This window comes from Phaenicophaeus curvirostris, chromosome 1, assembly GCF_032191515.1.
Source record: "Phaenicophaeus curvirostris isolate KB17595 chromosome 1, BPBGC_Pcur_1.0, whole genome shotgun sequence".
Classification (NCBI taxonomy): Eukaryota; Metazoa; Chordata; class Aves; order Cuculiformes; family Cuculidae; genus Phaenicophaeus; species Phaenicophaeus curvirostris.
In genome coordinates, this window is record NC_091392.1 from 156,737,840 (window position 1) to 156,749,989 (window position 12,150).

The 12,150-nt window shown below is 42.6% G+C and overlaps 1 protein-coding gene across 1 annotated transcript in view; it reads left to right on the plus strand.

Annotated features, from left to right (window-relative positions):
• The first annotated feature begins 3,695 nt into the window (after positions 1-3,695).
• Positions 3,696-12,150, plus strand: part of HS6ST3 (heparan sulfate 6-O-sulfotransferase 3) — a 301,185-nt gene continuing 292,730 nt past the window's right edge. The window contains exon 1 of the mRNA XM_069878994.1: positions 3,696-4,230. Coding sequence (XP_069735095.1) covers positions 3,731-4,230 — 500 coding nt within the window. The 5' untranslated portion in view covers positions 3,696-3,730. The remainder of the gene's footprint in view (positions 4,231-12,150) is intronic.

The following is a 12,150-nucleotide window of genomic DNA, read 5'->3' on the forward strand; positions in this document are numbered from 1 at the left end:
ATACTTTTTGCTAGTTTCACAAAAATGAGATCTTCTCAAAAGTCAGCTTTTTCATCCAAACCACATTATAAATGTTTTCACTTCTCTTGTACATCCTTTCTGTCCAGTAAAAATATTTTTTGCCAGTCTTCACAAATCAGTAACTGTCTTAAGTAAGCTTAAATAAACAAGAATTTAAAATTTAATGGCAATTCACAGATTCTCTGTTAGGCAAATTTAGCTTTGATCTTTTTTTTTATGTAGATGAAGGTGCGGTGTCAACAATCTGATATTTAATGAGAAAATCTTGAATTATAATAGCATTTCTGTGTCTTATTAAAAGTATTATGAGAGATATATCAGCCTAAATTCTTTAGCACTGCTTTTATTCCAAATACAAACCTAGCGATGCAAGCCTTAATAGTGTTATTCTGTTACTGAAACAAGGTTGTATTTAATGCTGCTTTTTTTTTTTTCTTTGATGTTTGCCTATTAGGTAATGAACAGGCTGAGGTAAAAACAAAATGTTTCTATATCTTACATGTATAAATATTTACATTTCCCTGGGATAGGCTTACCAGGCTTATCACCCAGTAAAAGAGAGAGATTAACAGGCAACCTCACTAAGTCCACACTTGGGAGGCACAGGGAGCCTGAAAGCAGGTGAGCGTGGTGTTGGGCAAAGCAGGGTGGAGAGCCAGGTCTCCCTAGAGAGATGGATGCTCTGCTTCTCTTGCTGGCAAAGAACATGGTGATTTTCCAACAAAAATGCCACTTTGTGGGTGCACGCACACCTTTGGCATTACAGGAGGAAGACTGAATAGTTTTGTTTGATGCTAGACCCACATTTTCTTCTGCCAGAGGTCAGAGGAATTGGCTTTCCAGCACTGTGGTGTGTGGTTGTACAAGGGTGAATTTCATGTAGCCTGTGATGTTTTCCTTATGAAATTTCACAAAAGATAAAAGTGCATTTCTTTTGACACCTTGGCATCAAAAGAATTGGATTGAATTGGCTCCTGTCAAACTTTTGCTGGTATAAAACCTTAACAGTGCTTGTGGGACCCTGGAAAGATCTGTGTGTGTGAAGTATGTTTGAAGTCGGGTGGTGTACAATGTTGTTCCTATAGTAGCAACTTCTGGAAGGTCTCACAACATTTAGAGTTTTAACTCCTTTCGTTTAGACTGTTTTCTGGTGATTTCTAGCATTTCTGGCAAGCTTTAATGTAAGCTGATACTCTCTTCCAAAAGTGCAAATACTTTTAGATTCTATAAAAAAAAAAATGCTCAGCTTAAAATACATTCATCTAACTGGTTTTTTTTAAGTTCTAAAGTTAAATGGTCCCATGGGAAGCACTACTCTTCTGTCATCAGCCTTCCAGAGGTGAAGTTGTCTTTAGAGCTGAGCAAGAAAGTTGCTTTAGCACTGTCAGATATCTAATTAATCCCTCAGTAAATAAAGACATTCTGTAATTAAATAACAGAGATGTGCAATCAGCTCTAACATGAAATGCTTTGCATATTAATATAGTATAATCCAGGAGCTGTACGAGGCTTGTATTTGGATATGAAGTGCTTGTAACAGTGCTTTAACAATGTGGAGACAGACTTTAACATTGCTAACAAAACAGTGGTGTTTTTCGACAAAACACTTTGCAGCTGTATGACCTGTAAGCGAAAGATCATAGAATGTCCTGGGTTGAAATGGACCCTCAAGGATCATCAAGTCCAGCTCCTGTCCCTGCACAGAACAACCCCAATATTCACGTGTCCGAGGGCATTAGCCAAACGCTTCTTGAGTGTCGTCAAGCTTCGTGCCACTACTGCTTCACTGGGGGGCTGTTCCAGTGCTCCACCACCTCTGAGTGAAGAACCTTTTCCTAATATCCAACCTAAATTTCTGCTGGTACATCTTCCTTCTGTCCCCTTTGGTCCTATCATTGGTCACCACAGAGAAGAGATCAGCGCCTGCTCCTCCTCCTCCCCTTGTGAGGAAGCTGTAGACTGCGATGAGGTCTCCCCTCATCATCTCCAGGCTGAACAGACCAAATGACTTCAGCTGCTCCTCCTACAGCTTCCCCTCTAAACCCTTCATTGACTTCGTGGCCCTCCTCTGGACACTCTCCAGTAGCCACAAAGAGGAGAGACAGATTTTAATGCCTATTTAAAATAATAATTTTCAATAGAGAAAACAACACAGTTGCAAACAGGACTTTTGTAAATAGGGGAAGGGACTTGGAAAATTAACTTTTCAAAATTTATGATGAAGTGGCTGGCAGGAATAGATTTTAGTGCCTCGAAGTGGGAGAGAAAAAGATTCCGTAGAAGTCATTTCGGCATTACAGGACTTTGTGCTCTCAAGACTTCAAATGACCCCAAGAACCAACAGCACTGCAGATAATTTAATCTACGATTAATTAGTTAATCTAGCGTTGTCCCACCCAGTTATGTGAAACACCGTGGTTAAAAACACTGTCTTGAAACAGCAAACGGTACAAGGCGCCCCATCCAGAGCAAAAATAACGGGATACGGAGGAGTTCGAAAGAAAAACCATCATGTTGTGTCCGCCTGTCTGGCTGATTTGGCGCCGGGGGAGCGGAGGGGAGGGAGAGGCAGGAGCGCCCCGGTCAGTCTCAGCGGCTGCTCCCGGCCCCGATCGCTCTCTGTCCGGTATCTGGAAGGGGAGCGGGGACCGACTCCCCCCGCCCCCGTTATCGCTCGCCGCCCGGCTCTCATTGGCCACTAGGCCGGCGTGCTGAGCGCTCCCATTGGCTGCTCGGGCCGCCGGCCTCGCTGCCATTGGCTGGCGGGAGGCCCCGCCCCGCCCCGCCGGGGGCCGAGCGCTGCGTTTGGGATCCTGAGTTGCCGGCGGAGCCGACTCGGCGCTGCTGCTGCTGGTGCTGGTGCTGCCGCCGCTCCGGGAGCGGAGAGCCGCGCTTCCCCTCCGCCTCCGGGAGCGGGGAGGAGCGGCCGCCCGCCAGGGGGATGCGCTGCGATGCTCTGAGCTGCGATGCGCTGAGCTGCGATACTCTGAGTTGAGATGCGCTGAGATGCGCTGAACTGAGATGCTGAGCTTGAGATGCGCTGAGCTGAGCCGCGCTGAGCCGCGCTGAGCTGCGCTGAACTGAGATGCTGAGCTGAGATGCTCTGAGCTGAGATGCTCTGAGATGCTCTGAGATGCGCTGAGATGCCCTGAGACGCGCTGAACTGAGATGCTGAGCTGAGATGCTGAGCTGAGATGCTCTGAGCTGAGATGCTCTAAGATGCGCTGAGACGCGCTGCACTGAGATGCTGAACTGGGATGCTCTGAGCTGAAATGCGCTGTGCTAAGATGCGCTGAGCTGCGCTGAGATGCGCTGAGATGCGCTGAGCTGAGATGCTGAACTGAGATGCTGAGCTGAGATGCTCTAAGATGCGCTGAGACGCGCTGCACTGAGATGCTGAACTGGGATGCTCTGAGCTGAGATGCCCTGTGCTAAGATGCGCTGAGCTGCGCTGAGCTGCGCTGAACTGAGATGCTGAGCTGAGATGCTCTGAGACGCGATGCTCTGAGCTGCGATGCGCTGAGCTGAGACGCGGAGCTGAGATGCTGAGCTGAGACACGCCGGGCGAGCAGCATCCCCGCCGCCGGCGAGGACCATGCGGCGGCCGGGGAGGGACCCGGGCGCCCCTGGGCTGCGGGATCCGTGCGGGGCGCTCGCCCCGGCAGCATCAGCCTCAGCGCCCGGCAGCGCCTGAGCCCCGCGCGTCGCCATGGACGAGCGCTCCAACAGGTGGCTGCTGCCGCCGCTCCTGGCGCTGCTCTTCTTGCTCATCGTGTACCAGTACGTGTCGCCCGGCTGCCCCGGCGCCGCCTGCCCCCGCCGCCCCCCGGGCCCGGCCGCCCGCCGCGGGGGGGACCCGGCCGAGCCCGACGGGGCCAAGTTCCCGTTCGGCCGCGGGGAGCTGTGCCGGCGGGTGCGCTTCGACATGCGGGGCCGCGACGTGATCGTTTTCCTGCACATCCAGAAGACGGGAGGCACCACCTTCGGGCGGCACCTGGTGCGCAACATCCGCCTGGAGCAGCCCTGCGCCTGCCGGGCCGGGCAGAAGAAGTGCGCCTGCCACCGCCCGGGCGGCGACAAGGACACCTGGCTCTTCTCCCGCTTCTCCACCGGCTGGAGCTGCGGGCTGCACGCCGACTGGACCGAGCTCACCAGCTGCGTGCCCGCCGCCATGGAGCGCCGGGGCTGGGCCGGGAACCGCACCCGCAGGTCAGTGCGGGGACGCGGGGAGACGGGGCGGGGGGATGCTGCGGGGCTCCCGGGGCTGTTTCCTTCCCTGTCGTGCGTCCCCTTCGCCCCCGGGTCCCCGCAGCTGCCTTTTGCAGAGGTTAGAGCCAGACAAAACCAACTCCGCTCCCTTTATGAAAGTTTTCCCCATTCGTTTATCCTTTAAAACCTTGTTTTTAACGAGCAACACACCCTTCTGCAGGAGGAGAGCGCTTGTGCAGAATCTTGCGTGGCCGCGGCTGCTGAATGGTCCCAACTGTGGGGTTTGGAGCATCCAGGTGCCCTTAAACTCTCTTTTTACGCTGTTGTCGACTGGTTCTTTGCTTCCCATCGTGTCCTTCTATTACGTGCTACCTGCCAGCCTGTGCCAGGCTCCGTGCAGTGCCAGCAGAAATTGCACTCTAATGTTCTTTGGATGATCTGATGACAGTGGAAAACTTTTGAATTTTGTGTGCCTGCCGCCTCTCTGCGAGTTATCTCGTATTGTGCTTTTGCTGGGTCTTGCAAGAGGTCTTTTCTGGTTTTAAAATGGAAAAACTGTCAGGCAGGTAATCTCTCTCAGTGCAAGATTGCTGTAGGTGATTCGATAAGTTTTGTGCTTTTTTCCCCTATTTATTTACCCTTAAACCAGATTTTCAGGGTAATATTGGATTCTGCATTTATTTATATGATAGATTTTGACCACGTGTAGTAAAAAGTTATGAGCTAAATTCTGTCTTAAACCTTTGCACTGTAACAATTGTAGCTTCAATGTCTGTTAAATATTTAGAGAAAAAAATGCCCTTCTTTTTTTTTTTTAGTTATATGGTTTTCCAGATGAATTATGTTCTTTCATTTTACTATCCATCTTAATTTTATGAGTCTGCAATCTTCAGATTTTCAGTAGATTCGCTCACGCTTTGTGTTTTGTGTCTTGTCATTCAGTACGGTCTGTGACATACGTGGACTCATCTTCACAGAGCTTATTCATCAAGACAATAGAGTTGATTGTTGTTGTAGTTGAACAGTTTGAAGATTATCTGATGGGCCTTTCATGTTCTTTCCCATACTGCAAAGCTACTCACGTTTGGCGTGACTCGGTCACTGTAATTTTAATTTATTGTCATTTCTTGTGGACTTGGACTGAACTTGCAGAATACTCCTCAGGTTATTCATACAGTTTTGTGGAAAATGTTTAGCTGAAGATAGGATCTAGAGGTCTGTGTGCCAGTGGGAGAGAAATGCTGAATGTTTTCAGTGACAATGTAACTCCATAGTAACTGTTCAGTTTCAAAGAATGTTCAGTAAACTTGTAATGTAAACCAAGGAGAGAAGGAGGAAGAGTGGTACATGTCGAAATGCCTGAGGACACATAATCTGCCACTGAAATCTTCTCTTCTCTCATGAAGAATATTATTAGGTAAATAACTGAGTGTTAAATTGAATTGCAACGATTACAAGCAGGCAGTAAAATTGTAGTAGTGGCTTTGGTGCTTTTAAATAAAATTATGATTATGTTGAGTAGATATAAAAATTCGAGTTGAATTATAAAGCAGGTTGTAGTGGTTGTTTGGTGTATAATTAATAATTATTTTGATTGAAGAATGACAAGTAGTGACATTTCACCATTATAGCTGAAGAGTGTTTCCTGAATCATTATTTTTTTTGTTAATGAATGATTTGTTTAGTGTGACATTGCACTGCTTGAATCGTGGTTATGCAAGTGAGTAGTGCTGTGAATAATTATTCGTTTCATTGTTCTAATACCCCTTCCTTCTTGTCTTTTATCCTGTGCAGGGCAGACACCTTTTCATTTTTCCCATTTGTTTTCTTTCTATATTCATGTGGCTTGACTTAATTTTTTCAAGGAGCTCTGAAATGAATCTGAAAATCCCAAAATACAGATTATCTCTGCTGTGAATGTCTTTGCTCTTGGTAAAGTTGGAATCAAGCCTAAAATCCTTTGCTGGAGGACAGTACTATTAGACGCATGCATGTAAGTCTTTTCTTTTTTTAATGTCTGAATAAAGAATTCAGAATGAGGAGACCGTGTACCTAAAATAAGCAAGAAACTAGCATATGAGCCTAAATCATACTGATTATTTTTAAGTCATCCGTTAAACCTTCTGAATATATTTGAGGTGTTAGACTGCCTTGAATAGCTCAACTTTTCTCTTCTACCTTCCAGCTATGGAGTCAGAAGATTAATCTAAATTGTTTAAACATCAGATGATGAATTTTCTTTGTGAGTAGAAGAGCAGCAGGACAAACCGTTTTATAAATTTGATACCAAGGTGTTTGATCTCTTGTGCCATATATTTGATGCAATAAGGATGATAAGTGTATCTCAGATTTTTTTTTTCTCCTCATAGCAGGATGTTAATATAATCTGTTCTTTTAGATCTCCATATACACAGACTATCTTTTACTAAATACAGAGTATATTTAGAGTATAGATCTCCTTATTCTGAAAATTTGCTTCTTAGAGAGCTGGTAATAGTAAGTAAAAATTAAGTGACTCTTGGAAATATTTTCTTTGCTATTTTGTTATGAGTAATTTAAAATACTACCTTTTAACACAGATTTTTAGAATTCTAGTGTTCATGAAGAAACTATAATTAGAATTCATGAGGGAAGGGCCTAGGTAATAGGGAAAGGAAGGAGTTGATGATGGTCCTAAGGGTCTTAGAAGGTGTGGAACACTGTCTCACCTCACCTGGGTTTCTTTGTCTTTCATGGGCAGAGTGTTTAAAGATGTTCTACTTCTGAAATCACATCAGGGTTTTGAAGAGACTTTATCTCACTTTGTCCTCTTTCTGATGCTTGCGTTTTGTAGTGTTGAATCCCAAGAAAGAACACAGGGCAGAAGTTGCTGCTGTGCTGCAGCAATTCAAACTCTTCCAAGGCCAGGCACTAGCTCTAATTTTGGTGCCAGTGGACCTTTACGTCCGTGTGACTTGAATGGGTCTGAGAAATGTCTGAGATCTTCTGAATAGTCTTCTGGAGGGGCAGTTCTACCTTTCACTGATTACAAGGGAGGCCTGGAATGGTTTATTTGGACTTTGTCTAAAACTAGATGAGAAGAATTCCACATCTGATGTTGTGAAACACTGTCCAAACCAGGTAAAACCTGGTGTGTGAGGTGGGGCTTGCTTTGCCTCTTTTCTTGCTGTATGAGGGACTAAAAGGACTAGAGTGATTGAGAGGAGACCTTAGAAATCCTGATCAAGGCACATCTTGTCCCCTGCCCGTGTGCCTGCAATATCATTAATAATTACTCATTGTTATTTATTGAAAGTTTGATTAAAGTAGGAAGGTAATCTTTTAAACTACACACTTGAATGAATACTGCATTGAAAGTGTTGTCTAATTTTCTTATAAGAAACAGTGAAATTGGTCTAGTTCTGTAAACCCCATGAGCTTTATTATCAGCACAGTTTAGTCTTCAAAACTATTGATTTTCATTAATTTGCCTTCATTATACTCTCCACTTCCTCATGTCTGTTTAACTTACTGTGTGCTCCATTATTCTATGGAAGTATAAATCAGTAGTAAACCCATGAGGATAGAACTGGGAGAGTTGAATAGAAATTATTAGTAGGATTCCTTTTTCCTATGCAGTCCTTTATTTGCCTATTGAGTGTTTTTAAAGCTCTAGCAATAATGGAGCGTAAGATGGACTTCATTCTTTGCAGCCATGGTAACTTTGATCATCATAAAAATGTAAGAGTGTAAATTGAAAATTAAGACTATACTGAATGTAGTAGCAAGAAGACAATAAAAAGCCACAAATGCTTAAACGGAAAAAAAAGCACAAATTCTTTACTACACCTTAGTATGTTCTACTGAAATTAATGTTTGAGCCACTAAGCTCTATATAGGATTTATTTTCATAACGTAAGGAGCAATAAGGATTAAACAATTCCCTGATGTCCTGCTGCAGACAATGTGGGGTTTTTTTACTTCCTTAACTGTCTCCACTGTTAGATGCTCTAAAGGAACTGTGGTAACCTGCTCAGGGGTTTCATTGTTCTTACTAATGGGAAGTGGTGTTGTATCCCCCCATTGCCTAGTGTAAATCTTACTAACTTCAGTTTTAGGTCCATTGCATATTCTGTCTTTTTAGAAACCAAGAACAAATTGATCCCCTTGTCTCTGCAGTAGCCTACTAGTTCAGTTCTTAGGAAGACCTCTTTCAGCCTTCCCTTATTAAAACATAAACAAATCCAACTCATTCTTTATTTTTTTTGCAGGCCATTCCTAATGTTCTTTGGATTTCTGTCAGTTGCTTTCTTGCAATGCGATGCTTCGATATTTCATTTGTAGTGTAGTACAAAATGAAGCAAAAGTTGTTCTTATGGTTGTGCATCTCGGTGATCTTTGCCTGTTTTAAAGTTGCTTGACTGTTCAGCTTGGGGTTTAGACAGTACTCATTTTCTTAAAGACTACTAGTTATATTTCCCATTGTCCTTCTTACGTGAGCTTTGTGCTTGTCCCCACTGAACTTCATTCCTCTTCTGTCAGGTTCTTTAATTTGCAATATTGATTTAGATTTTATTTTTGTCCTTCCTAGCTTTTCACTGTTGGCATATTGAATAAATCAGGTTTGTATTTGGTGTCCACATTGTCAATGCAAACATTGAATAGAATTAAATCACATTGTAATAAACCTCTTGATAGACAGAACTCTCAGAATTTCTTTCCAGGGAATTTTGCCCTGCCACATTTTTTTTTTCTAGGCTGTGGAGTTATTTGGCTTATGACACTAATCGGAAATAGTCTGAAGTCATACTTCTTGACTTTTTAAAGAAAAGTGCTTCCTTCCTACCATTCCTGTTCAAAGTCAGTTACTGTATTTTAGAGGGAAGTCAGTCTGATTAGATCCAACTTGACAGAGACAGTAATGCTCTCTGCTAATTTTTTCTATGCATTTGAAGATAACTTGTCTTAACTTCTGGCAATGCCTAGCAACTCTCCTTAACTACTTTTTTCACTGTACTTGTCTCCTGTGAGATTCCCCCTCCCTGCTCAGTGTAGCAGACAAACAATTGATGGGGACAGAACTTTTCAGTATCAGGGTTGTCACAACTGTAGAAAACTTTTGACCCAAAGATTAGCCTTATCTTCAGACTTTTGAAGCTGCCATAATAAACTTCAGCAGGTTGTCTTGCTGGGGACTAAAAAAAAATTACTAGAACTTATGTTTACTGTTAATTGCTATTGTTGATAAAACAGCAGTCAACACTAATTCAGTCAGAAAGTGCTTGTTCTTATTCATCCATGATTGTAAGTTACAGATAACTGTGAAGCTTAGTAAGTTTTGAGACAGGGAGGTGCACATTATCAAAATAATCATCTGAGCAGCAGTTCTTGAAGTTGTCGGGAAGAGAACTTAGTGATTTACCCTAGGAAATTTGCTTGTTCCTTTCATGCAGACTTTGCTTCCTTTTTAATGTAGCTGCATATATGATTTTGGGGTAGGTTTTTGGCTTCTTCTGATATTGCGTTCTGGAAAACATGCTATCTAATAAGATTTTCCTTAATATGAAGGAGCTATTCTCTTCTTTATGCAGGAGCCAGGCAGAGAAAAGCCAGATGAGGAAAGAGTAAAAGTGTGAGTAGCATCCCTAGGGCTGTACTGTGTTATAAGGCACAGCAGCTGTTGCAACACTCCCGTGTTATTAAAGTGCTTTAAAATCTCTATTATCTAGCTACCTAGAAGAGAGCTAGAGGAATTTCCAGTCCCCTTGAAAAGGATATTGATTAAAATAAATTCTTTGATGTGTGCATCAGTTTGAGGTGGAATGGGAAAAGTTACTGTGTGAGTGGGGAAAGTTGCAGCCAGAGATTGTATTTGTGCATGCAGATAGTGGCAAAAACAGGGATAAAATTGTGGGCTGACTCTTGATTTTTTATTTTTTTATATCTTTTTTTTTGAGAACATTTTACGAAGGAAGAAAAAAATCTCTGCCAGCTCAGCTCTACCAATCATGAAGGAGCTCAATGGAAAATATAGAGAGCTGGTTGAATTGAATGATTTCTCCCTTCAGGTGTGTTGGCAGTTTTCATATGTTGCCTTCTAAGTCAGCAAGAGTAAAGCATTTCCTCCCAGAGTTTGGTGCAGCCATTGTAGGGAATTGAGCTAATAACAAAAAGGTTTTGCTGCTCTCTCTGCAGGATGAGGCATGATGAAAGCAAGGAAGCTTGTATTCTTTAATGTATTTATTGTTGTATTTAACTTTCTGCTGTTCTATGGAAGTATTGTAACCTAAACTTCTAGTGCTGAACTATATTGGATGCCTTCATGTTCCTGGTTGCCTTAGAAGGTGAGTTAAAGGCCCTTCAAAGTTCTACTAGTGCTGAACAAGTTTTTAAAACGCTGTAGCAGGCTGATTATATGAATTAAACATCTAATTTGGACTGCTGTTATGATAAAATGATTCAGCCATGAAACAACTACAAATTTGGGGCAAAACATTAACAACAGAACTGTTTTGAGATTTCATTCAAGATGGCATGGATCTTTCAGAACAAATTCTAGAATGGCAAGATCAATAATTCTCAAAGTACTTGTGGCCTGTTACATGATCAGTGGTTGATATCAATAGTTACTTACGAAATACTGATATCAAACACTGATCATGTAAAAGCTTTGAATGCCTTTGGAAGAATAATGCTTGGATGAGGAGAGCTATGACCAAGTTCAGCTTCAATTTCTATAGTCAAAATTATGAAGGATTGATAAAACGAGCCATGACTTGTGGTTTTCATGATTGAATTGGGAGTATACTTCCCAGTTGTGTGAAGTAAAGATGTTGATGACAAGGCCAGTCACATGGTTCTTGGTGCTGATTGGTACTGGAGGGAAAAGGTCCCTTCAGGGTCCTATGGAAACTATGTGGCAGAGCTGACCTCTTTGAGATGTGTTATTTTGTGTGAACAGGTAAACTTGAAAGTGAGATGAGTGAAAGAAAGAGGCATAATTATAAAACAGTAATAGAAAAATACAAGTTTATTTTCAAATTCTCATCTAAATTCTTGTAATAATGTTAGTGGAAAGAGCTTGCTGAAAATGCACAGATTTCCATATTTCTATTTGTAAGACTTGGGCATGTTATGCTTTTAAATGTATGTTAAATGAAATTTTAGAGGTAGTTATGTAGGCAAAAATTTTTTTTTTTCTTTAACCCAGTAGACTTTTTCTAACTTGTTATTTTTGAGCTGGCCTCTGTTTAAATAACAAATAGGTTTGTATCTCAGTGTTGGTGAATGTAGCTACTTGCAATTTTTAACTTTATTTCCATGTGTGTTTGCAGCAAAGGTTATGGCTTAGAATGCAGGAGTGAGTGTAACAGCAACTCAGTGTTGCTTGAGGAACCTCTCAGAATAAGAGGGAAGAGAAGTAGCATTGGAATAAGCTGTGAGCCCAAAGTGAGAGTGAAGTCTGCAAGACAGCAGAAGAGAACAGGGAGCAGAAATAAAGCTGCAGTCTTGTGAGGTGAAGGAATGATCAAAATTACGTGATTTGAAAGATTATTTTTTCCAAATACAACTTGGTTTAGAGTTTAAAGACAGAGATACTTTCCATTAGATCAGGTTGCTCAAAATCCCATCCAGCCTGACCTTGCATGATACCAGGCAGAAGGCATCCAAAACTTCTGTGGGCAACCTGTTCCTGTGCCTCATCACCTTCACAGTGAATGTTTTCCTTATATCTGATGTAAATCTCCCCTCTTTAAGTTTAAAGCCGTTACTCCTCATCCTATCACTGCACACCCTTGGAAGAGGTTCTTCAGATTTCTTGTAAACCCCCTTTAAGTGTTGGAAGGCTGCTATAAGTTCTCCTCGAAGCCTTGTCTTCTCCAGGCTGAACACCCCCAACTGTCTTAGCCTGTCTTCACAGAAGTGCTCCAGCCCTCTGAT